The 23,698-nt window shown below is 42.8% G+C and overlaps 1 protein-coding gene, 1 long non-coding RNA gene and 2 other non-coding genes across 5 annotated transcripts in view; 3 read left to right on the forward strand and 1 right to left on the reverse strand.

Moving 5' to 3' along the window:
* The first annotated feature begins 510 nt into the window (after window positions 1-510).
* Iars1 (isoleucyl-tRNA synthetase 1) overlaps window positions 511-23,698 on the forward strand; it is a 45,136-nt gene continuing 21,948 nt past the window's right edge. The window contains 17 exon segments of the mRNA XM_005066311.4: window positions 511-764; window positions 3,916-4,041; window positions 4,695-4,851; window positions 5,068-5,187; window positions 6,914-6,996; window positions 8,262-8,379; window positions 9,346-9,493; window positions 11,598-11,685; window positions 12,249-12,309; window positions 12,925-13,020; window positions 14,193-14,315; window positions 14,895-14,986; window positions 16,161-16,259; window positions 17,132-17,258; window positions 18,933-19,006; window positions 20,004-20,198; window positions 22,028-22,114. Coding sequence (XP_005066368.1) covers window positions 3,923-4,041; window positions 4,695-4,851; window positions 5,068-5,187; window positions 6,914-6,996; window positions 8,262-8,379; window positions 9,346-9,493; window positions 11,598-11,685; window positions 12,249-12,309; window positions 12,925-13,020; window positions 14,193-14,315; window positions 14,895-14,986; window positions 16,161-16,259; window positions 17,132-17,258; window positions 18,933-19,006; window positions 20,004-20,198; window positions 22,028-22,114 — 1,787 coding nt within the window. The 5' untranslated portion in view covers window positions 511-764; window positions 3,916-3,922.
* On the forward strand, window positions 2,233-2,365 carry LOC121143809. The gene has a single exon (XR_005881132.1). It is a non-coding gene; the product is annotated as a small nucleolar RNA SNORA84 (small nucleolar RNA).
* The window catches only part of LOC121143650, a 39,154-nt gene continuing 29,691 nt past the window's right edge, over window positions 14,236-23,698 (reverse strand). The window contains exons 3-7 of one of the 2 annotated variants that reach the window (XR_005880930.1): window positions 21,484-21,622; window positions 21,150-21,289; window positions 17,918-18,061; window positions 17,715-17,829; window positions 14,236-14,602 (exon numbers count right to left, since the gene is read on the reverse strand). This is a non-coding gene — a long non-coding RNA (uncharacterized LOC121143650). Of the gene's footprint in view, window positions 14,603-17,478; window positions 17,830-17,917; window positions 18,062-21,149; window positions 21,290-21,483; window positions 21,623-23,698 lie in introns of those variants that run through there. The other variant, XR_005880929.1, reaches the window with a different exon arrangement.
* On the forward strand, window positions 23,530-23,659 carry LOC121143803. The gene has a single exon (XR_005881127.1). It is a non-coding gene; the product is annotated as a small nucleolar RNA SNORA24 (small nucleolar RNA).

Raw genomic sequence — 23,698 nt, forward strand, 5'->3', positions numbered from 1 at the left:
TAAAATCCTGGGTTCATCCCCAAGGACCATATAAAAACAGACGTGGTGGGGCACTTCTGTAATCCCACCGTTGTGAGGTGGAGGCAAGAGGATCTGAAGTTCAAAGTCTTCCTTGGCTTCTTAGGCGTTCCGGGGCCAGCTAGGGATACAGGAGACCCGGTGTCCAAACTAATTTTAAATCGTGTAAAATGTCCAGATCTTAAACATACTAACATATTTTAAAATCCTGACATAGGTACCCAAGATGAAGAGAATGGGTGTCTCTAGTCCGTAGGCTAAGACTTGGAAACCGAAAAACCAGTCCTCCTGAGTTAAGAACCTTAGCCTGCAGGGTAGCAGTGCTCGCCGGCGCCGACTGAGAATGTGGTGCTCACCTTTCTCCTTCCTCTGCAGTGACGCTCCCGACTGCACTGCAGTTGTGCATGGACCAATCGCCACACGTTTTATTTGTGGGTGCTGGATGGCACACGCTGATTGGGCGGCGCGGAGCCGGACTGGGACTCGCGCTGTCAGTGTTGCATCACCTCCAGGCGCGGTTCCGGAGCGTGGTCGCCGGCTGCAATCTGGGCTCGTCCCGGGGTTCCCCAGTTGAGCGTCAACCCGCCGCCCCTCCAGGCCTTCACTGCAGTCAGTCTGGGCCGCGGAGCGGGGCCTGCACTACTACAACCTCCACACAACACTAGGCAGTGAAAAAGGAGCACGCTGCTTCCCGCCGTGAGTGAGCTGCGTGCTCAGAGCTATCCAGAGGGCGGATCTGGAGCCGAGTAAGTAGCATTGCAGAACTCAGACCTGCGCACAAATTCTGGCCTGCCTCATTCGGTGGAGAACTGGGATCCTTAGAAGTCCCTCAGTCCCTTAGTGGAACCACGGTGGCTTTTGACCAGGGTGGTGTGAGAATGCAGGGTGTTGCACTATCCGGGAGAAGATAGGAAGGTATTGAAAAGGACTAACCTAGGAACCGTTCTGGATCCTAGGTTGCTCCCAAATGTCCCGCATTTGTACCAAGGTGAGTTGTGCGTGGCGTGCTTGTCCCGGGCACACAGTCTGGTAATTCAGTTTAAGTTGGCGCCTGGCGACCACACAGAACCAACTAAAACTTATCAGTATCTCTCACTGAAGATGGGCCGAGTACCCAAAGTACTGTGAGATTTGTAAGGACCCATCGTGTTGGGTCAGAAGATGAGGGAGTCGTTGTCTTCGCTTTAGTTTGCATGTGTGTGATGAGTGAGAGTAGCACTTGGTTTCCAACCTAATGAATTTATGTTTCTCATTTTTTAGTGAGTTAAGGAAATAAGCAAAATCGTTGGAAAAATCATATATCACATGTAATACAAACTGGTATATCTAGACTTGCTTGTTTGTTTTTCTGTGTATTCGTAGGAAGTAAAGAGTCTGTCTTCTCTGTCCACCAGTTCTGCATCTGGGGTTTCAACCAACCTGTGATCATACTATGCAGTTAGGTCTATAGTGGTGACATATATACTGTACATGTAGAAACTTTTTCCTGGCCATTATTTCCTAAATAGTATAGTAAAGCAACTGTTTACCTGGCGCTTAAATGTATTAGATGTGATTAGTAATCTTAATTAAATACACAGGCAGATGCACATATGCTAACACTGCATTTTTTTATAAGTGACTTGAGCATCCTTGGCATGGTAGGTCTGTGCCAACATGAGCCCCAGCATCCATGGCGTTTCAGGATTCTTTCTCCAGATAAGTTGAGGTCTGGGTGGAAGTAGTGTGGAAGTATCTGAGCAGACAGGTGGGGATGTGGTTTGGTTTGGTTGACAGAGTGCTTGCCTTGCGTGCAAGAATCTCTGGGTTCGAGTCTCAGCCCTTCATAAAAGCACAGCCTCGAGCTGGAAAGTGGTGTCGCTCACCTGTAATTCCTAGACTTAGGAGGCAGAAGCAGGCTGAATTCTGACTGAGTTCAGGGTCAGCCATTGTGGAACTCTGTTGCTAAAAACAAATAAACAAGAAAATAAACAACAACCCCAAACACTTGTAATACCAACATTCAGGGGGTAGAGGCAAGAGTCAGAGTTATGCCCAGCTACACAGGGAGTTCAGCCACCCTGAACTATGTGAGACTGCCTCAGAAGGGAAATGAACTCTCAGAAGAGGAAGGAGTTACAGAATAAGAAGAAAGGCCTGCATTGGGTTTGGGAGGAAGAGATGGGTGGTACTTTCGTACTTAAGCTGACTTTTCCCACCACATCTGCCCCCACTGCCCTGTGGTTGCTGGAGGCTGTTGTGCCGGTACAGCTCTCCAGTGGATACAATGGGCTAGAGAAACCCTGTGATTTATGCATGGGAGCTGTTTCTTCTCAGCAGCTGCCATAGCCCGGTCATTGGTACATTGTTCTTCATAAACGGCCAGTCAGCTGCACCCAGCCCTTGTATTTTTAAGAACAATACTGTAAATCTCAATCTTTTGAGAACAGCAGGGACAACATAGAAAGTTCAGTAAAAGCCGGCCTCTCACGTCCCAGAAAGCCCAGAAGCTGTTCTTATAGAGGCATTTTCTTAGTTGAGGTCCCCTTCTCTCAGATGACTTTAGCTGGAGTCAGGTTGGCATAAAACTATCCAGCACAAGAAATGATTGAGAAAAGGCATCCTTCTGGCCCCCACAAGCACCAGCACTTATTTGTAAACAAACCACACACACACAAGAAAAATAATAAGAATGAAAAAATAAAAATAAAGTAATTTAAAATTAAAAAGATCAATCACCGGAGAATGACCAGATCCAGAACTTAGAATTCAGCCATGAAAAGCCAGTCTAACTCAACAAGGGTGAAAGGTGAGTAAATATGAATCTTTAAGACAGTACACGAACAGATGAGTCATACATGCAGCGGTGTACGTCCTGCTTTGGACCCTGTAGGGTGGCTCCCATGAAGTCAGACATTAGGGAGGGTTGAGGAGTATTAGAGAGTGGGCACCCCATCCGCTGCTGATGGAGGGTAAGATGGAGGGCAAGTCACTGTGGAAAGCATCTTGTTAGTTACATGATCCACAAATTCCACTCATACACAAACTTCCAGGTGGAAGTTTGAACTTAATGGTCATAACGACCTTAAAAACTAGTCCCAAAGACAAATCAATTCAAATGTAGAAACTGATAAGTGGACGGCAGTGCTGGATGAAGTATGTGTGTTACAGCATGACTGACGCTTGGAAACTGAAAATTGGAACCACGTTTAGATAATGCGTGTGAGGTTTTGGGTTTTGTTTGTTTTCTTTTGGAGGGGGCTTCAAGATGGTTTCTCTGTGTAGCCCTGGCTACCCTGAACTGGCTCTGTAGATAGACTAGGGGGACCTCAAACTCAGAGATCTACCTGCCTCTACCTCCCGAGAGCCAGGATTAAAGGTGTGTGCCACCACCCTCCCAGTGTGAAAATTTTATATGTATATAAATAGGCAAATTGTTAGAGTTAGCAACAAGATTATTTGTTGCCAGGGACTGAACAAAAGAGAATGTGATTGTTAATGGTTGGGGGGAGAATTGAAAATATCCTGAAATAGTTAGTGGTGGTGGCGATATGCCTTTAAATATCCTAAAAAACTAGCTGACTTTTGTACTTTATTTTTGTTTTTCAAGACAGGGTTTCTCTGTGGCTTTGGAGGCTGTCCTGGAACTAGCTCTTGTAGACCAGGCTGGTCTCAAACTCACAGTGATCCAGCTGCCTCTGCCTCCCTAGTGCTGGGATTAAAGGCATGCGCCACCAATGCCCAGCTGACTTTTGTACTTTAAAAGAGCACACTATACATCATTACCCAATAAATTAGGTTTTGCTGTAACACACACAGCATGGACAGTCATGTGTATGTGTACTTTAGTAATATGTTAGCTTGCTGGTCCTAAATTAGGAGTTGCTATGACTGTAGTAAATCTGATTTCTCTTGCAGCAACAGAATGGTTCAACAAGTTCCAGAAAACATCAGTTTTCCTGCTGAAGAAGAGAAAACCTTGCAGTTCTGGTCCAAAAATAACTGTTTCCAGGAATGCTTAAAGCAGTCAAAAAACAAGCCAAAGTATGTGAGTTTCTGTGGTAAAGATAGAATTCTTGCAAATAGTTGTTTCATGTACGGAGTTCTACTAGTGTGCATACCCTTCATTCGTCTGTATGTTCTCAGTGTCTCTCAATAGTGAACGCTGAACAGGAGAGTTCCTGGTAGTCAGAAGCCATTGAATGGAGCTTGTTAGCAGTTTCTTTCTTGCATTTACTATCATCTCTGACCTCTCTTAGCACCTCAACCTAAACTACCATGAGTGGGTCCTACAGTATTTCCTGCCTTAAGTCTCTTTTCATAGTAGAGGCTACTAGTCTTAGATCATTGGTTTCATTATGAACCTTCCCCGTTTAGAAAGTTTATGATGGTGTTTATTGTTCTGCTTCATTGATGCAGTAACTCGGGATCAGTCTTAATTTGCCTTATGTCTTGGAGATAATAAATGAAGAACAGATGACTGAATAGCACCCCCCTCCCAGCCCCAGCCCTGTCAGAATGGCCTTTCCGAAGACAGGACGTCCAGTAAATTTCTGATCAGTTATGCCTGTTTCCTAGTCCGGTTGATCACCCTCCCCCTCTCCTGAACATTTTAGTATGAGAGCTCCTTGGTAGGTAAATGTTCTGAATTTTTGCTGGTTTAAAATGGCTTTATTGTATTTTGTATTATCTGTTAGATTTGCCTTCTATGATGGGCCTCCCTTTGCAACTGGACTGCCTCACTATGGACATATACTTGCGGGCACAATTAAAGACATAGTTACAAGATATGCTCACCAGAGTGGGTTTCATGTTGACAGAAGATTTGGATGGGATTGCCATGGCTTACCTGTGGTATGTCTGAGTCTCCAATCTTTTAATGTTCTGATTGTCTATAAATGTGTCAGATATTCCCTTTGGATTCTTATCTATATTATTTACTGTTTAGTTTCTCTGTAGAGTTTTCTTTTATTTATTTATTTTTAGCTGTTTTGATTTCTGTTGTGGCTTACTTGTATTTGTTTCATAAGTTGTGGTTGTTAACATAACCGTCTTACCTGATATTTTCAGGAATATGAAATTGATAAGACACTGGGGATCAAAGGGCCAGAGGATGTGGCCAAAATGGGGATTGCTGAGTATAACAAACAGTGCCGAGCAATTGTGATGAGATACTCTACTGAGTGGAAGGTATGTTGGGTATTTTCAAATGAATGAATGGTTTGGCTTTGAGATGGACTAGAAATGGCTAATCCTCCTTCATGTTTTGTATGAAATGTTCCCCCAAGTGTGGCTGTCCCTGTGAGCTTGTGTCACAAGAGGGGTTGGATTCTCCTGCCCTGTAAACATTAATCCTGTCATTCTATAAGGTATTGAATCCCAGTGTGTTTTTTGGTATCTAGTTTTTATCCTACAGTTTTTCTCTAGCCTCTTGCCTATTGTCATCTTATTTAAAAATCTCTCCATCTATATCCTGGTGTTCTTGGTGTTTTATTCTGTGTCCACTGGCCTAACATTCAAGTACTTTGGCCTCAGTCTGAGTACTGGAAATATAGACACACGCACATGTGTGCGTTCACACACAAACATACACCTTTCTCTTCATAGTCTTCCCATGAAGACTGTTGTGTTTCCGCTCCCACAATGCTATCCTTAAAACTCTTCTATATGGTTTATTCACATATAGAGTCCAGTTTCATTAGCATGAAAGTCAGAGCTTAATTTTCTCCCAACTTTCTTGCCTAATACAATGGAGGGAAGTACTGATAATGTGAACTTACCCTAAATATAGATGGGCTTTTGAAATCTGATTTTTTTTCTGATCCCTTCCCTCCCCCACTCCCTATCCTTAAGGCAGGATCTCACTGTGTAGTCCTGGCTGGATTGGAACTCAGAGCTCTGCCAGCTTTTACCTCCTGGGTGCTGGGATTAATGGTGTGAGCCACCATTCCCTTCCATTTTTCTACAAATGCTTCATTTTGAGATAACCTAAAGCATATAACTCTCTACCTGGTATGAAGTAGTCCCCTATGCCCTTCATCTATCATCTTCCAGATGCTGACATCTCCAGTAGTACATTAATATTAACAAAATCCTGTCCAATCATGCTGCCGAACTTTCTGACCCCAGTGTCTACTCAGGATCAGTCATTGCCTTTACTGGCGCCTTCTTAGTTCCTTCGACATACGATGCTCATTTTAGTCTGTCTTTGGGAGCAGTGACAGAGGGTTGGTTACTAAGGATTGGATCTATTGCATGGTACGTGCTGAAATAAGTGTTATTCTGTACCATTAAACTCTATCCAATTAATCATTCCTATTCTGTACCAATAAACTCTATTCAATTAATCGTTCCCTTCATTTAGTTGCCTGGCTGTTTAGTTTTCCCTTGGTGAAGTGCAGGTTTTGCTTTGCAGTTAGTAAGTATCTTATGGGAATACTGTTTCCAGCATGCTTTCTCTTGTGATACTTTTAGTCATTATTCTTTTAGCAACTATTGGTAAATCCTTCCTAGCTATAACTATTTCTCCAGTGGTTGCAAAAGACTTTTAGCAATTAATATTTGTTGGGCATGGTGGCACACACCCATAATGCCAATACTGGGGAGACAGAAGGAGAATCATCCTAAGTTTGAACCCAGTTTGGTTTATATAACAACTTTCAAATCACCCAGGAATACATTGTGAACCCTCGCCCTCCCCAATACATGACTTAATTAACTAAATATTTTACACTGATAAATAACAGTATCTATGTATAAGAAATGAATGCTAAGAAAACCTTAGGTGTTGTTTAAAATATGTTTACTTGGATCATTGATTATTTTGATTTCCCATAATAGTTGTGTAGTGATAATAAAAGTAAAAACCAGTCATGGTACCATTTTCTAATACTACTCTACCATTCATATTCTTAAGTCTACCGTTACCAGACTCGGCCGATGGATTGACTTTGACAATGACTACAAAACACTATACCCACAATTCATGGAATCAGTCTGGTAGGTTTATTTTAAACTGTAGGAATGATAAACATTTTCTTGCGTTGGTCAAAAAGGAGAGGTATACTTGCCTGATGAAGTTTGTTTACAAGTCCATTATTTGATTTTGGAGCAAACGTGTTTATCTTTTATATATTAAAAAGAAAACTATATAGGTTTTTCTAAAGTCATAAAAAGGATTTACCTCTTATGACATTTTGGCAAGTATGAGAGGGGTTTTTTTGGTTTGTTTGTTTTCTTTTGGCATTGCTGAGTACCCTACTCAAGGCTCCTGGGCAGATACTCTACCACTGAGCTCTAACCTGTGGGAGAGCATGTGGAATCCATTTATTTCCTTCTATGGGTAGTGGTGCACACTTATCCAAGCAGTGGGAAGCTGATGCAGGAAATGTACGAGTTCAGGGCCTGCCTGGGCTACTTAGTAAGAAAGAGAATTTGTCTCACAAAACAAAAAATACCCTAGGGATATAGCAACTACAATGAAGGTTTTAAAAAAGGGAAAGCAGCCAGGCATTGGTGGCACACACCTTTAATTCCAGAACTTGGGGGGCAGAGGCAGGTGGATCTCTGTGAGTTCAAGGCCAGCCTGGTCTACAGAGCAAGTTCGAGGGCAAGCTCCAAAACAATACAGAGAAACTCTGTCTCAAGAAACAAAAAAAACCAAACAAACAAAAAAAGGATTCCCACTAATGCAGTATGTTATCCAATCGGGAGAAGTGAGTAGTCAACAGGTAACATTGATCTCTGGTGTACTTTTACAGAAATTGCCTGTTACAAAGTTTAAATAATGTACCAAAAACCCAAAGAAAAGTTCCAAAATGCTAGTGATGTTGGTAAAAATTGTTTTGTCATACCTCTTAAGAGTTTTAGTGTAAGAATACATGCTGATAGGTACAGATTTATGTCATTGGTAAAGTACTGTGCAGTGTGCACTATTATTTGCCTTTCTTAATCACTATGAACATCTTTCCTTTCCAGAAGATGGTAGCCACACCCCAAACCCAACCCCATGCTGGTGGTTGCATTCTAGACCTTGCACATGCTAGACAAGCTCTCTACTACTAAGTAATACCCCAGCCTTGATAATAACACTTATCTAGTCTACATTTGGCTGTTGTTATTTACCAGCAAACTCCTAAATGATGGGTTGGTTTTTGTTTTGTTTTTCTTCTTTATCAGAAGAAGACTAGGAATTGGTGTAAGCTTGCATTTGAATGGCAGATTCTGGTTATGTAGTTGTAAAGTTCAGTCTCTTAACTTGCCAGGTGGGTCTTCAAGCAGCTGTATGACAAAGGCCTTGTGTACAGAGGTGTGAAAGTCATGCCCTTCTCCACCGCTTGCGGCACTCCGCTTTCTAACTTCGAATCAAACCAGAATTACAAGGTACGTGACATGCTGAGCACTGACGTGGTCCGTGATAATTGTTGACTGATTATAATTAAGGTAAATATTCCCATTTATTCCCAACGTGGACTGCTGTGCCAGACATGTGTAACTGCTGAGTGCTGGTAGGTTAAAATGGGCAGCGTTTTCTCTCCACTGGATTTATCACTTGTCTAAATGTGATGGATTCTTTTTGTTTTGGCTGTATTGTGTGCCTCCTCTTGCCTAGCTTTGACAGTTTTCCTCAGGTACAGTTCTTCAGGGACCTTGCCTGTGGTGATTTTCTGTCTTTTCTGGTACCTGCAGTTAAAGGTATGGGGAAGGAAGTCTCATGCTGTGATGCTGAGCTGTGTTATGACCTTTTCTCTGCTGCACAAGACTTGTGTCATTGGTACGACTGCTCTATGCCATCTAGAGGGTCAAGTAGTCCTTGAAAACATGAGCTGCATCATGTCCTCTGTGTCTGTCCTAGCCTTCACTTTGCCAGTTTATGTGACCCTCATTTTATAAAGAGACGGTCACTCTTTGGAAGTCTTGTTCATGCCCAAGTTCAGAAATTGTTGCATATCAGGAGCATTTTATCATCATGGTAAAGAATGTTTTCCTTGTTAGATGGGGTGAGATGTCTTCTTTTTGCCTCTTAGTTGCCTTTGCTATTGGATCATGCATGATTAACATTTATTTATTTGTTTACTTATTTGTTTATTGGCTTTTTGAGACAGGTGTCTCTGTATAACAGCTCTTGCTGTTCTGGAACTTGCTCTGTAGATCAGGCTGGCCTCAAATTCAAAGAGATCCACCTGCCTCTGCCTCCTGAGTGCTGGAATTAAAAGCATACACCACCACTGCCTGACTCAAAAGCTCATTTTTGTCCTAAAATTTACTTCAGTTCCCTTTCAGATCAGTCCCTTATTATTATGTACTTTATAGGTTTATACAACACTACTTTCCCTCAATGTCTTTCAGGATGTTCAGGATCCTTCAGTGTTTGTAACTTTCCCTTTGGAGGAAGATGAAAACACATCCTTAGTTGCTTGGACAACCACTCCTTGGACTCTACCTAGTAACCTTGCCTTGTGTGTCAATCCAGAAATACAGTATGTGAAGATCAAAGGTGGGTATTAGGCTAATTACTTGTGATCATACAGGTGAAATAATTTTATGTAGCTATAAACGCTTACATTTATTTTTGGAGTAAAACAGTTTTATATGAAATTTTACTAAAGATACACTGTAAGGATAGGTATGGTGGCACACACTTGTGAGTCTCAGCACAGAGTAAACTGGTGGGAATATTGTAAGTTTGAGGCTGCCCTGAGCAACACAGCAAGATCCTGTCTCACAACTAGACAGGTGGGGGAGAGAAAAGGAAAGGATAGAAAAAGAAAGGAAGCCTGAGAGTTGTCTCATTTCTGTCTGAAAGTGACACAGATTTTTACAATTTCCAGTTTTAACATAATTATTGCACATCATTCCCCTATTCCGAAGTAGATAATTCTTATATTCTGAAGTTGGTCCTTCTTTGGAAATCTATATGGAATTTGGTGGTTGATACTTTCTGAGCATATATATACTTCCAGATTTGGGGAAACTGCAGGGAGGAAAAGAGAAGAACACATTGGGCAAGGCAAGGGTCTATGGGACCTGCTTTGGGAGTTGTATGGCATTTCTTCTGGAGTTAAGTGTAATGTTACCTAACAGTTTGCCTAGCAGTTGATACCAGTATCTGGGTTTTGGGGGCATGTGCCCCAAATCCTCATACTTGGGATGCTGGAGAATAAAGAGTGAGTTTGAGGCCAGCCTTGGCTACCTGAGACCTTGTCTCCCAAAAGGAAAAAAAAAGGAATTGAGAGCAGTGAAAGCAGGTGCTTATTCAGATATTATTACACCTGTGTTTGTATCAACATTGTTGACAGCAGATAAGTCATGGAAACTGCCTATGTAGATAAATTCAAATGTTATCCAGCCTTAAAGTCTGTGTGTATGGGGGGGTAGGGGCGCCATCTATTTGGTTTCTTCCTGAACCCTGGAAATACCTGTTGGGAATGACTGTTGTCCATATGGGATCCTGACTCAATAGCTGATCCTCTAACGGGGTTTTGGTGCCATCGGGGCTAGTTTCCTATGTAACCCATGAGTGTGAGCCTAGCATGTTAGGGGCTTTCTGATATTGCAAATTTAACTCATGTGTGTGCATCTCACACACACACACACACACACACACGTGTGTGTGCTTATATATTTTGTCTCGTTCTTATAATATTTTATATAAAATGTGGACTTAGCATGTAACAGTATTTCTGTGACTAACTGCACCAATGGAAGCAGCTTTTGATTGAATTACAAGGGTCGTTAAAAGTGATCAATGGAAATGTAAGCCATATGTTCTAGTAGGTTATAGGGAATTATATTACACTTTGTAGTTGGAGTTTAAATTTCCCACTTCTAATTGATTTGTTAGAAACGGTCTGTGATAACTCCATTGAAAAAAAATTCAGTGGTGTTTTTATGTGAAGGAATCGGGCTGAGGAATGGTTTGGGGGGGTGGGGAGAGATATCTTTATGTTCCACCATACACGATGATAGTCACACTGTGTTAAGTACACAGACGCTGGAAGAGCGCCTGAGTATCAGCTTACAGTTGTTCAAGGAGGAGAACCTAACACATGTCACGCCTGGCTGACTAGACACAGCAGTGACGCCATCTGAGGGGAAGAGATTATAGGAACTTTGGCTTTGTGAGCTACTTGAGTTATTAATGTAAAGATTTGGGTGGAGGGGGCTTGTTAGTCTTCAGACAGTGTCTCACTGCTTAGTGCTTGTTGGTCTGGAATTCACTGTGCGGACCAGGCTGGTTTGGAACTTAGAGATCCACCTCCAAGGTACTGGGATTAAAAGTGTGTGCCACCATGCCTGGCTTAATGTTGGGATTTTTTTTTAACATTCACATATATTACCTTTAGAAAGAGAAAATGAAGATTAATTTCCCAAAGAGGACTTGGATGCAATTATTAATTGCCACCTACCCTGCTGCCTTTGATGTCTTTGGCACATCTGGGTAGCAGTGCTGCCTATTTTTGTAGTGTCCTCTGTGAGTCTGGGGCACACAGTAGATATAGGGGACACACACTTCTTGGCACAAGAAATATGCCTGGTGTATGTCTTCATAGTCAGCTAGTCCAAATGTCACTAATGTTCTCTTTTCCTTCGTTATCTAGATGTTGCCAGGGAAAAGTTGTTCATTTTAATGGAAGCCAGATTGTCAGCCCTCTATAAGCTAGAGAGTGACTATGAGATCCTTGAGAGGTGAGTGTTCATATAGTTAGGTGTGTGTGTCTGTCTTTAGTTTTAAAAGAGACAAGTCTTCATCTTCCTAAAGCCGTATTGTTTAAGTTGAGTTTTAGGTACCAAATATGTTTAAGTCAGAAATTTCTGTACTTGTAACAGTGACTGCAAGCCTCAGACGATGGTGACTTATTCTGACTAAAGCTTTATTACTTTGATTGACTGATTGTGTGTGTGTGTGTGTGTGTGTGTGTGTGCGTGTGCGTGTGCATGCACATTATGTGTGGGTGGGTGTGCACATGTGTGCCAGAGGTAAACATCACATGTCTTCCTTAGTTGCTCTCCTTGTGAGTCTTAAGACAGGCTTTCTCTCTGAACTTGGGCCTCAAGTTTGAGAAGTCCCAAAGTCGCAGGATTCCCCATGTTTCCTCCTCTCCAGCTCTGGGATTCCAGGCGTACACTTCCACTCCCAGCTTTTTACATGTGTTTCAGAGATCCAAACTCTAGTTCTCATGCTTGAGCAGGAAGCATTTTACTCCTTGGCTTTATTGCTTTGATTTACGGATGTATATTCTTTTTTCAAGGTTTCCTGGAGCCTCTCTTAAAGGCAAGAAATACAAGCCATTGTTTGACTACTTTATTAAGGCAAGTTCAGAATGGCTGTCTACATTCATGTCTTTGGTAATAGGACTGAGGTGATGAGTGGAACTCACATGACCTCCTTACTATATTGTTCTTGTGTGTCTGAATCCAAAACTCTGCTTTAGTGTTAGAAAACTTTGAATTAAGTAGCATTCTATCACTGACCAGCATCTCCAGATGAGCTTTTTCCTTTCCCATCCTCTGCTTTTGCTTTAAGTTATCTCCTGTTTTAAATACCCTTTGCTTTTCTGTCACTGTATTACTGAGTTTAGTTCACTTTCAAGTCTCTCCCCCTTTGTATCTCTCTCTTTTCTGTGTGTGTGTGTGTTTGCATGTGTGTGTTCACATGTGCATACATGTGGAGGCCAGAGGTTGATGCCATATCTTCTTAGATTACTTTCCACTTTAATTACTGAGGCGGGGTCTCCTACTGAACCTGAAACTTCCAATTCAGCTAATCTGTCTAGCCAGGCTTGTCTGAGGGACTCCTGTCTCCACTTCTCTGTGTTTGCCTTCCTAATTTGAATTATTTAGTCTTTTCTAGTTGCATGGTCAACAGTTGATTTTAGACTCTTCTCCCTGTGTTTCCTCTAAAGCTCTGCATCCTTTCTTTTCCAGTGTAAAGAGAACGGGGCCTTCACCGTGCTTGTTGACCACTATGTGAAGGATGAAGAAGGCACAGGAGTTGTGCACCAGGCCCCTTACTTTGGTGCTGTGAGTAGCATAATCTTGCAGCTGTGTTTCTGAGAAGTAAATGTCAGCAGCCACTTTGCCCAGGATGCTGAGTCATAAGTCTCATTAAGCTTCTCCCTCTTGCCAAGTGGAGTCGGCTTTTTTCTGCCCCATTGCTCCCAAAGATGGCGTAGAAAACTTGTCATCTGCAGTCCAAATTCCTCTTGTTGGTTTCTGGAAGCAGGTCAAACTTTGAGCTATTGTAAATCCTAAAACAGTTGTGTGTGCCTTTCTGGTAGCTTCCTTTCGAAGGTTAAATGGGCAAATGCAGTAAAGTGCTCAGCGTCCCTCACAAGGAGCGTTAATGAGTGACACTTTGGATCCACTTCTGAAACATCATGTTGTAACCTAGGAAAGCTGTGCCACCCTCTTTACTGAGTGACAGGGAATACTTGAGACTAGTACTGTCGTCTTCGGAATCTCTTGATAGGATGCAAAGTTATATGTACATTAACCATGTGTCTTCCACTCAGTGACGTGGCTTTTCAGATATGCATGTATATTCAATAAAATTTAACTTAGTGGGGGATTTTTGTTGTATTTTGTTATTGTTGTTTAGGTTTTTGTTTCAGTTTGGTTTTTTGGTTATTTTTTGTTTGTTTGCTTTTCCCTGGCTGTCCTGGAACTTACTCTGTAGACCAGGCTGTCCTTGAGCTCACAGAGATCTGTCTACCTCTGTCTCCCAAATGCTGGGATTAAAGGCGTGTGCCACCACCACCTGACTTAGTTTTGTTTTTTTGAGACTTGATCTCACTATGTAGCCTTTATCCTTGATTGGCCTGGAACTTGCTATGTAGATCAGGCTACTCTTGAAATAGGAGATCCACCTCTCTCTGCCTCCTGAATGATGGGATTAAAGATACATACTCTGTTCCTGGCTATGATTTAGTTTTAGAATGTTCATGTGTGACTGCTCTAATGGTTGGGATGATTGGGCTAGATAATCTAACCTTTGTCCAGCTGTGAGGCCTAGATTTTATATCGTCCTTAAATCACCTCCACTTAGAAGTAGAAGGCTAACTAGATACGTATAAGATAGTATTTAAATTATCTTACAAATCTCCATAAACTCAAGGTTTTCTTTCTCTTTGTTCACACATGTGCTTAGACACTTTTATCCCCAGCCGCCCCTCTGCCTGTTCTTGTTTTCTCAGGATGACCACCGGGTCTGCATGGACTTCAACATCATTCAGAAAGACTCGACCCCTGTTTGCCCTGTGGATGCTTCAGGCTGCTTCACAGAAGAAGTGACACATTTTGTGGGACAGTATGTGAAGGTCTGTGCTTTGTGTTACATAGAGGGTGTTGGTCCCATCATACTCGTTTCAGTTTGCTTCTCAGTAAGGAAATTCATTCAACTGATTAATCTTCACTATTTACAGTTTTGTTAGAATTAATGTAGATGCTTTAAAAGTTTGTCTAAGCCCTTAAGATCAGCTATAAGGAGCCACATTCAGAGGGCCTCATGTGTTCCATCCGTGGGAGCTGGGAGAATGCACTGTAGTTTGTCCTGGAGCAGCCTTGTTATGCTCAGGTCATTGTTTCTGTTTGGGAACTTCACTGCCTAAAAAGTTACAGATATATTTTTAAATTACTTAAGTAGCTAAAGCAGAGCAGAGCAGTTTCCCGGGTTTTGTTTTTTAATGTGGTGTTGAGGGTGAAGCCTAGGGTCTCATGCATTCTGGGTAAGCTTTCTACCCTCTAGCCGTATCTCCAGCCCCCTGAATGGAATTTTCCAGTGACATCTGACTATCCTCAAACTATTCATTCTGAAATATCAGATTTTAGTAATATGTTTATACTGTTATTAAGTATGCTAGGGTGTCTTAATGACTGAGTTTTAACTTTTTTAACAGGATGCTGACAAAAATATCATTAGGATGTTGAAGGAACAGGGCCGACTGCTTATGGCCAGCACCTTCACTCACAGCTACCCTTTCTGTTGGAGGTGAGACAGACTGACTGTTGTGGGGAGCTTCACAGCTGTGGGTGTACTTGTGGCTTTGCTTGGGCCTCCGTAGTTGGGCTGTCCCAAGGTGCCTTTGGAACTGGTGTTTAGTAACACTATTTTAGGAGAGAAATTGTGTGTGGGGGGAATAGTCTTCTATACATATCTGTTTTGTGTTGTGGTCATTTATTTTTTTTTAAGATGATAAGTATCTGAAATTTTATGATGGAATTGCCTTAGGTAACCAAGTTTTAATTTTAGAACATCCTGTAAGTATGCAGATGAAAAGGTGGTATTCAGTGTCCTGAAACTCATCCTCACGTTTTCTTTCTTTTTTTTTTTTTAAGATTTATTTATTACATATCACCAGATTGAATTGTAGATGGTTGTGAGCCACCATGTGGTTGCTGGGAATTGAACTCAAGACCTCTGGAAGAGCAGCCAGTGTTCTTAACCTCTGAGCCATCTCTCCAGCCCCCATCCTCACGTTTTCTACCTTGCCCCTGTTCCATCAGAAGAACCATTTTCTAAGGCTTTAACAAAAGGAAAAAAAAGTATGTGAGTGAGTGTGTAAGGGTGTGATTGTGTGTGTGTGTGTGTGTGTGTGTGTGTGTGTGTGTGTGTGTGTGTGTGTGTGTGTGTGTTTGCTTGATCTCAGAAGCCAGAACAGTGTGTCAGGAGGCCTTAAGCTGAAGTTTCAGACTGTCGTGAGCTGTGGGTGCTGGGATCCCAAGTTGGGGCCTCTGCAAGAGCAGCAGGCACTGTTTAATTGCTGAGTCATCTCTCCAGCCCTTAATTTTGTTCTACTTTCTTCCTTTATCTTTCTTGGTTTCATCTGAAAGGAGATGAGAAGCTTAGACATCTGTGTATTTGTTTTAAGTGTATGTGCTGCCTGTGTGGAGATCAGAACAACGTGTAGAGTTTGCTTCTCTCTATCCACCGTGTTGGTTCCAGAGATCAAACTCAGGTCATCGGGCTGGACAGCATGTACCTTTACCTTTTGAGCATCTTGCTGGTCCAGACATATGTAATCTAAAATAAAATCGAATGTCAGCAGAAGGCTGAGCCGTAGGAAGTGATGCTAATTAGGAATTAAAGTCAGTCTTGCCCTTGGTGCCTGCTGTCTCCATCTAACTGGAGCATCTGTGTTCCGTCTCTGTGTTCTGGTTCCCAGGTCAGACACTCCCCTCATTTACAAGTCAGTGCCCAGCTGGTTTGTGCGAGTGGAGCACATGGTGGACCAGCTGCTGAAGAACAATGATCTGTGTTACTGGTGAGCATGAGATGTGTCCCTTCCTGTGGTCTTCTTCGTGCAGTGAGTACAGCACACGCTCCTCAGATTTAACTCCTGAGTGCAGCACTCGCTCCTCAGAATTAAGTACCCATCTCTAATCGTTTTGATTTGTAGCTGCTTTTATTCTCTGTGTAAGGGACACAGAATCATACATAGTTGAAGTAATACCTGCTTACAGTAGAGTGTGTAATAACTCACTCTTCTCTGTAAAACCCATTAGAGATAGCAAGTGTCATCTGCCTGTGATTTACAGGATGAATTGACTTTAGGAAAAACATCTTAGCCAGATGTGGTGGGACACAACCTTTGATCCCAGGTCTCAGGAAGCAGAGGCATGCAGACCTCTGAGTTCAAGACTAGCCTGCCCTACATCGTGAGTTCCAGGACAGCCAGGGCTACACAGTGAGACCATGTCTCAGAAACACATGAACAAGCTATCTGACTATCCTCAAACTAGTAACTCTAATAATTTTCATGATAAAGTCTAGTGTGTATTTGCCGAAGCCATTTATTTATACTTAACCAATTTGGGTGCTTGCATTCTTCATAGGCGTTTTACAAAGTGAGTTCTTACATCTTCTATTTTAAACAGGCATTCTTGAACTGTATATGATATACATGGTATCCTCTGCCCTTGGCTTTATGGAAACTTTCTCCCCGGTTGCTACTCCCCAGTTGCCAGCCCACTTAATGAATAATCAAATAGCAAAAAGAAACTTCCCACAGACTTGTTGGTCGTGAGCTTAGCTTAGTGTTTCCACAAAGTGCCACACAGGCTTGTGTCATCTTGGTTTATCATTTTCACCTTCTATTGTTCCTGCATGACTGGTAATATAATCTGTCTGTGGCAGGGTCCCAGAATTTGTACGAGAAAAGCGGTTTGGAAATTGGCTGAAGGAGGCACGGGACTGGGCAATTTCCAGAAACAGATACTGGGGCACCCCCATCCCACTGTGGGTCAGTGAAGACTTCGAGGAGGTGAGACAGGGCAGATGGCTTTGTGTTGAGGGTTGCCGAAAATGGGGATCTTACTGGTTTGTTTTGTTTTTATTGTTGTTTAAATAATAGTGTAAGATAATCTTTTTAGGGTTTTTTGTTTTTTATTTTTGTTTTGTTTTTGTTTTTCAAGATAGGGTTTCTCTGTGGCTTTGGAGGCTTGGAGGCTTTCCTGAAACTATCTGTTGAGACCAGGCTGGTCTCGAACTCATAGAGAACTGCCTGATTCTGCCTCCCGAGTGCTGGGATTAAAGGCCTGTGTCACCATTGCTTGTCAGGGTTTAATTTTCGAGGAAGTGCAGCTTTAAATTTTATTCTATAAAGTGGGAGAAAAATAGTAATTTTTTCCCCTGAAATCCACACTTTAGGGTGGGTGTTGCTTTGATTTTTCCCTACCCCCTGCCACAAGTTATAAAACTAACTTCAAGTTAAACTGACCTGTTGGGTGTGGTGCATGCCTTTAATCTCAGCACTCACGGGGGAGAGGCTGGTGAATCTGCCAGTCTCTGGCCAGCCTGCTCTCTACAGAACGTTCTAGATCGCCAGACTCTGTCTGAAGAAAAAAAAGTCGAATTGAATTTAGGAATAGTGAAAAGGGGAAACCTGGTAAAGAAGAAACATCCCAGACATTGCATGCATACCTTGACATCTGGAATTGTGTTGTTTGTATGTGAGTGTAGATGTATATTTGGGTAGGCAGATGCTATTCCATGGCAGAGCCTTCTGTCCAGTGTGATGAGCATGCCGACAGTGTTGAGCAGCTACACCCAGGGTTTGTAGATTTCCTATAGGATCAGGAAGGCAACAGTGTAGTTACTGAGTCAGAGAGCTTTTCAGGACAGAAGGGGAGGAGCAGAGAAAGGCCATGGGTGACTCTATGGAACAGGCCTTTCCCTACACAAAAGCACACAGCCTGTCCTGCTCCAACCCCTCCCTGTCATGTGGTCCTCATTACCTGATCCACCTACCTCCACCTCAGCTCTTCACCTAAACATAGTCCCAACTCCTCGTGACTTGGGCTAATTTTATTTTTATATACTCCAAGCACAGTAATTTAGCTTTAGCCTTGACTTGAAAAGATCACAGATTAAAGAGTCAGATCCAGGTACAAGGAAGAAAGTAAGATGCTTTATACTAATAGTCTAATTAGTTTAGACGGAGATGTGATTATGATAAATCCCCCAGAGTCACCTCTTGAGGTGGTGGCGGTGGTGCTTTGGGGCCTGTGCTGCAGACCTGTAGAAGAGGAACGAATGACGGGAACAAGGCCAGCACTGACTTGTTTGGAGCTGGCAGTCTCGCCTGAGAGATGAGCCCTGTTGGTGCTAGCTGCCCTTCAGCCCAGAGAGCTCTGTTAACCCGCTTGTAAAGAAACTGAGTTTCAGCTGGGTGGTGGTGGCGCACGCTTTTAATTCCAGCACTTGGGAGGCAGAGGCAGGTGGATCTCTGTGAGTTCAAGGCTAGCCTGTATACTGAGGGAGTTCCAGGACAGGCTCCAAAGCTACACAGAGAAACTCTGTCTCAAAAAACCAAAAAAGAGAAGGAAAAGAAAAGAAAAAGAAAATTAGGTTTCAAAAACTGGACAGAACACTGTCTAAGTGACCTCGGCATAGTCTCCTTGCCTCTGAGGGGCTCCTTTTGTCTTCACCTTGACAGGTAGTTTGCATTGGATCTATGGCAGAGCTTGAAGAATTGTCGGGAACAAAAATCTCAGATCTCCACAGAGAGAGGTCAGTTCCCAAACACCCGACTCCCTGCCATGTTGCTGTCCTGGGAAGACCGGGAATTACAGATCTGCATTGGGAAGGCACTGGCCTGTCGCTTGGTTGATGAGCCATGCTGTTTGTGTTGGTGCATCCTCCCCTTGATGAAATGTCAGATAACTGGTAGACAACCGACCTTTCAGATTTGAGGGCTCCCGCTGTTCTCAGCTTTTGGAGACAACTTTTTTTGAGGCTAGATATCACAATATAGTAACCCTTGCTGTCATAGAACTCACTATGTAGATCATGCTGGCCTTGATCTCACAGAGATCTACCTGCCTCTGCCTCATGCCTGAGTTCTAGGATTAAAGGTGTTCACCACCACATCAGGCCACAGGCCACAATTTTTTTTTTTTTTTTGCATTATGTATCACTTATCTACTAGGTATGTATGTACTGAAAAGTGCGTCATTAGACAAACTTGCAATTGAACTAATATTCTGGAGTGAGCTTGCACAAACCTAGATCGTACTGATAGGTTCATCACTCTGGCCTATTTTAATATAGTCAAGATACTTATATGGCGGTAGCAAGTAAGCAATACTTAAGCCAGACATGACTGCTGTAATCAACACTCAGGTGGTAGAGGCAGGTGCATCAGAGTTCAGAGCCATTCACAGCTACATAGCAAGTTCAAGGGCAGCCTGGGCAATGGGGGCCTGTCTCAAAACTAGAAAACAAAATACAGTAAATGCATAAATGGATTGCATAGTTTTTTATGCTCGCCATTAGCCACAGTGAGCCGGGCATACTTTCATATGCTGTCTCTTCTCGTTGTGCAGTAGTTTTGTTTGCTGTCCATCATCACCTGTACCATGTCACTGAGATTTCAGTCTTACACCCTCATAGGACCACCACTGCACACGTGGTCCCTCATTTAGTACATTCTTGTCCAGTTGGCATTTCAACTGCAAGTTCTTCTGTACTTACAACGAATAGAGGTGGCAAATCTTCTGTTTGTCAGCATTGACCACCTGACCATCCCATCCCGCTGTGGGAAAGGACCATTGCGGCGCGTCTCTGAGGTGTTCGACTGTTGGTTCGAGAGCGGAAGTATGCCTTATGCCCAGGTTCATTATCCATTTGAGAGCAAGCGAGAATTTGAGGACACTTTTCCTGCAGACTTCATTGCCGAAGGCATCGATCAAACCAGAGGATGGTATGCCCCTTCTTTCTTTGGATATTTCTGTCGGTTTTGCTGTATTTAGAATGTGTTTATTAAGTACCCACATGCATCTGCCTCGTGCTGATGTGGTAATGAGACGGGCTTTTCTGCCCTCTGCCCTTCCTGCCCCGCACGGGCACCAGCATGTCTTTCAAGTCAGAATCCTGACTATCACAAAAATAATATAAACTGTTACAGTTTATATTATTTCACACTGGGAAATATATCTATGTGTTAAATTGAAACAAACTCTTCATACAACATATTCTTAGCTTATTTATTTAAAATCTTTTACTCAGACATTTAAATCGTTTTTATAGCAGCAGCAAGTTGGCTAGAAATTGGAAGGTAGTTGGAAATGTGTTCAAAAGTTAAGGCCAGCCCATGTATTAACATTCTGGGGAAATCCAGGCATGTGGGGGATTTGGGAATGAGTTTCATTTAGCAGAGCCCTGTTTGGAACTGTGCTGTCATGCTCACTAGGAGGTCATTTACCTTCTTCTCCTGGGTGGGCTCTGTGGCCCGTGTGCCGACTCAGTTCATTGTCAACGGTGCCGCAGGGCTGTGGTTAAAGAGTTGCTGCTGTGGTTTCTCCCAGGCCTTAACCCTCTGTGGTGAGCTGTCCTCAGACTCCAGTGACTGCCAGAGGGTGTTCCAGAAACAAATTTCTGAGGCTTTTGTTGTCATCTAACTGTTTTGTTTGTTTAAATATGTGTGCATGTGTGTACTCACTTCCTGAGTGTGGTTTCGTGCTAAGTGCAGTGCCAAGGCTAGAAGAGGGTGTCTGAGTTTCTGGAACTAGAATTACAGGCTGCTGTGAGCCATGAGATGTGAGTGCAGGGAACAGAACTCCGGTCCTCTGCAAGAGCAGTCTGCGCTCTCAAATGCTCACCCCTCTCTTCAGCCCCACAGGTTCCCGTGTTTCAGGAGGGTCAGATTACTTACTGATGGGTGAGCTGACTTCTCTAGGCAAAAGTGAAGTCTGGCAGTTGTTGAAGACCTCTTATGGGTCCCTTGTCCTCGCTGTCTGCTTCCAGCTCCCTTTTCTCTGCCTGAGCTGTCTCCTGGGCACCAGATAGTGTGTCCTGTGGAACAGAAAGGGATATCTGGATGGGTATTGATACCAGGAATGGACTCTGGCCTTCTTCAGTTTGTGTTCTTGGTGTCAAGATGACAGGAGAACATCTCCCTGATAGAGGAAGCCACTCAGAGAGGAACAAGAATGTCCCCATTTATGGTGACAAGGCTATGAACGCTGCCTAAGTGGGAGGCTTCTTACCTTATGGCGCAGAAGCATTTTCTGGTTCTGTAGTCTAAGTGCTGTTTGTGTCTTTGGTCATCACATGGTCTGTCCCGTATGATCTTGTAGGAAGCATGGCATGTCTCTCAACTGGCTTCTCTGGGCATCCTGGGCTTGCCTGAAAGTGTTGCCAGTGATTCCTCACTGCAGATTTTTGTTTTAAGAAAATTGCTTTTTGGCAATCAATTTGAGTGATCTGTCATGAGCATGATACATTTGTATCTGTCACTTTATATGATTATCAAGAAGGTACAGTATAGGGCTGGCCAGGTAGCCCAGTGAGTAAATGCACTTACCACCAAGTCCAATAACCTTGCAGAACCCACAAGGTGGAAAGAGATCACTCCCACAAGTTGTCTGACCAACACATATCCCATAAGTAAAAAATAAACAAAGAAATCAATCACATTCAAGTATAGTGACTCAAAACTAAAAGTTCAGTCTAGTGAATAAATACGTATTTTCCTGTACTTAGATTCCTTTTCTACTTTTAATGAATTATTCTGGTTTGTTTGTTTTACAGGTTTTACACCCTACTAGTGCTGGCCACAGCCCTCTTTGGACAACCACCTTTCAAGAATGTGATTGTGAATGGACTCATCTTGGCAAGGCAGGTGCAGCCCTCTCTGTAGTGATGCGTTTCGGCTCTAATACTCTTTATCCTTGAAATTTGTCTTCAAAGCAACCATTTTCTCTTTGAATAGAGAAGTTTAGCACCACCAACTTTGAGCTCTAGTGCCCCTTTCCTAGTCTCAAACTTGTTTTTTGTTGTTTTTTCCTTTTGAGGTGGTGTCTGGAACTTAATCTTGTAGGCAAGACTAATCTTGAACTCACAGAGATCTGCCTATCTCTGATTCGTGCCCACCTGTTTCATACTTCTTACTCTCTCTTTCCATTTTCTTTTCCTGAGGCAGAGTTGCCTCAGGTTTAACCTCTTCCTGCCTTGGCCTCTCGAGTACTAAGATTACAGGTGTGTGCTATGGTTCCATGACCCGCTGCTGCTCCTGTGAGGGGTCTTCTGCAAATGCAGAGAAACAATCTTTGTGAGGCCAGAAGAAAATCCAGTTCTGCAAGACTCAGCCAGTGTTGGTTCAGACCTTTAGAGTCTGACACTGGGCAGTTTATTTTGACATACAGTACAACTCTGGGAAAAAGTTTCCTGGTGATAATTATCTCAATCCCATGTACACGATAAAACTTAAGGCTTGATTACATCAAAACTCTTGCAAAGTACATGCGACCTCTCCCATGAAGATGGGTTCTATAGCTTAGGGACCTGCAGGAAGATCAAGTATGGTCTCAGTCATACAGACAGCATAGAGGTTACTAACCTATAAAGGACATGTGACATCTCCCCTTAAGATGGGTTCTATTGACTGAAAACACAGCTAAAGTCTGTGGAGAAGAGAATGGGTTAAACATAATAGTCTGGGAGACTCGGGTGTGGCCTGGGCCTATGGATAGCACAGCTCACTGGGCTATTAACTGCATCCACTCCCAGCCTTGTGGGTGAAAAACAGGTATGCACACCGGTGCCCTCGCAGAGACAAGCCTGTATGCTTGACATTCCTGGTTTCTCTAGTGCTTACCTGAGCACAAAGGACTCTTGCCCTCTACACTCCTGTTTCTGACACGCTTGTTCTGTCTTCTCTGCTTACTTCATGTGTCTTAGTGGGAAGACTATTGTGGGCCAGGCCTCTTGTAGACAGAACAAGACATGACATATGGATCTTGTTAGTAGTAACAGTGTTTCTAGTGATGTCACTAGCAATGGAGTTAAGCTTACCTAGCTTAGTATTTTGTAAGGTACCTTAGTGTTCATGTCTCACTTCATCTGTGTTTCACTCCTACATGGATTTTATTTGTCATACATGGGGAAACTCTGGATCTCAGAGACCCTGTGAGTTGCAGGAGAAGAGCCACAGCACCACACCAGGCTCCTCCCAGGGTCTTCGCTTCCTATGGAAAATTATTTCTTAATTGTATTAGTAGTCTTAGATTAGTTAGTAAAAATAAACAATAATTCTCCATGTATATTTGGAACCTGTCTTCTGTGACAGTCTCCCTTCCTAGCCACGGAAGAGCATATTCTTGGTTTTTGCAAAGCTATCACCATTTAGTTGGTATCAGATTCTGATTTGCACAGGTAACATTCTTTATTGTTAAGCTCTGGATGCCAAATTATTGGGTATGT

This window comes from Mesocricetus auratus, unplaced genomic scaffold (genome assembly GCF_017639785.1).
Source record: "Mesocricetus auratus isolate SY011 unplaced genomic scaffold, BCM_Maur_2.0 Super-Scaffold_100013, whole genome shotgun sequence".
Taxonomy (NCBI): domain Eukaryota; kingdom Metazoa; phylum Chordata; class Mammalia; order Rodentia; family Cricetidae; genus Mesocricetus; species Mesocricetus auratus.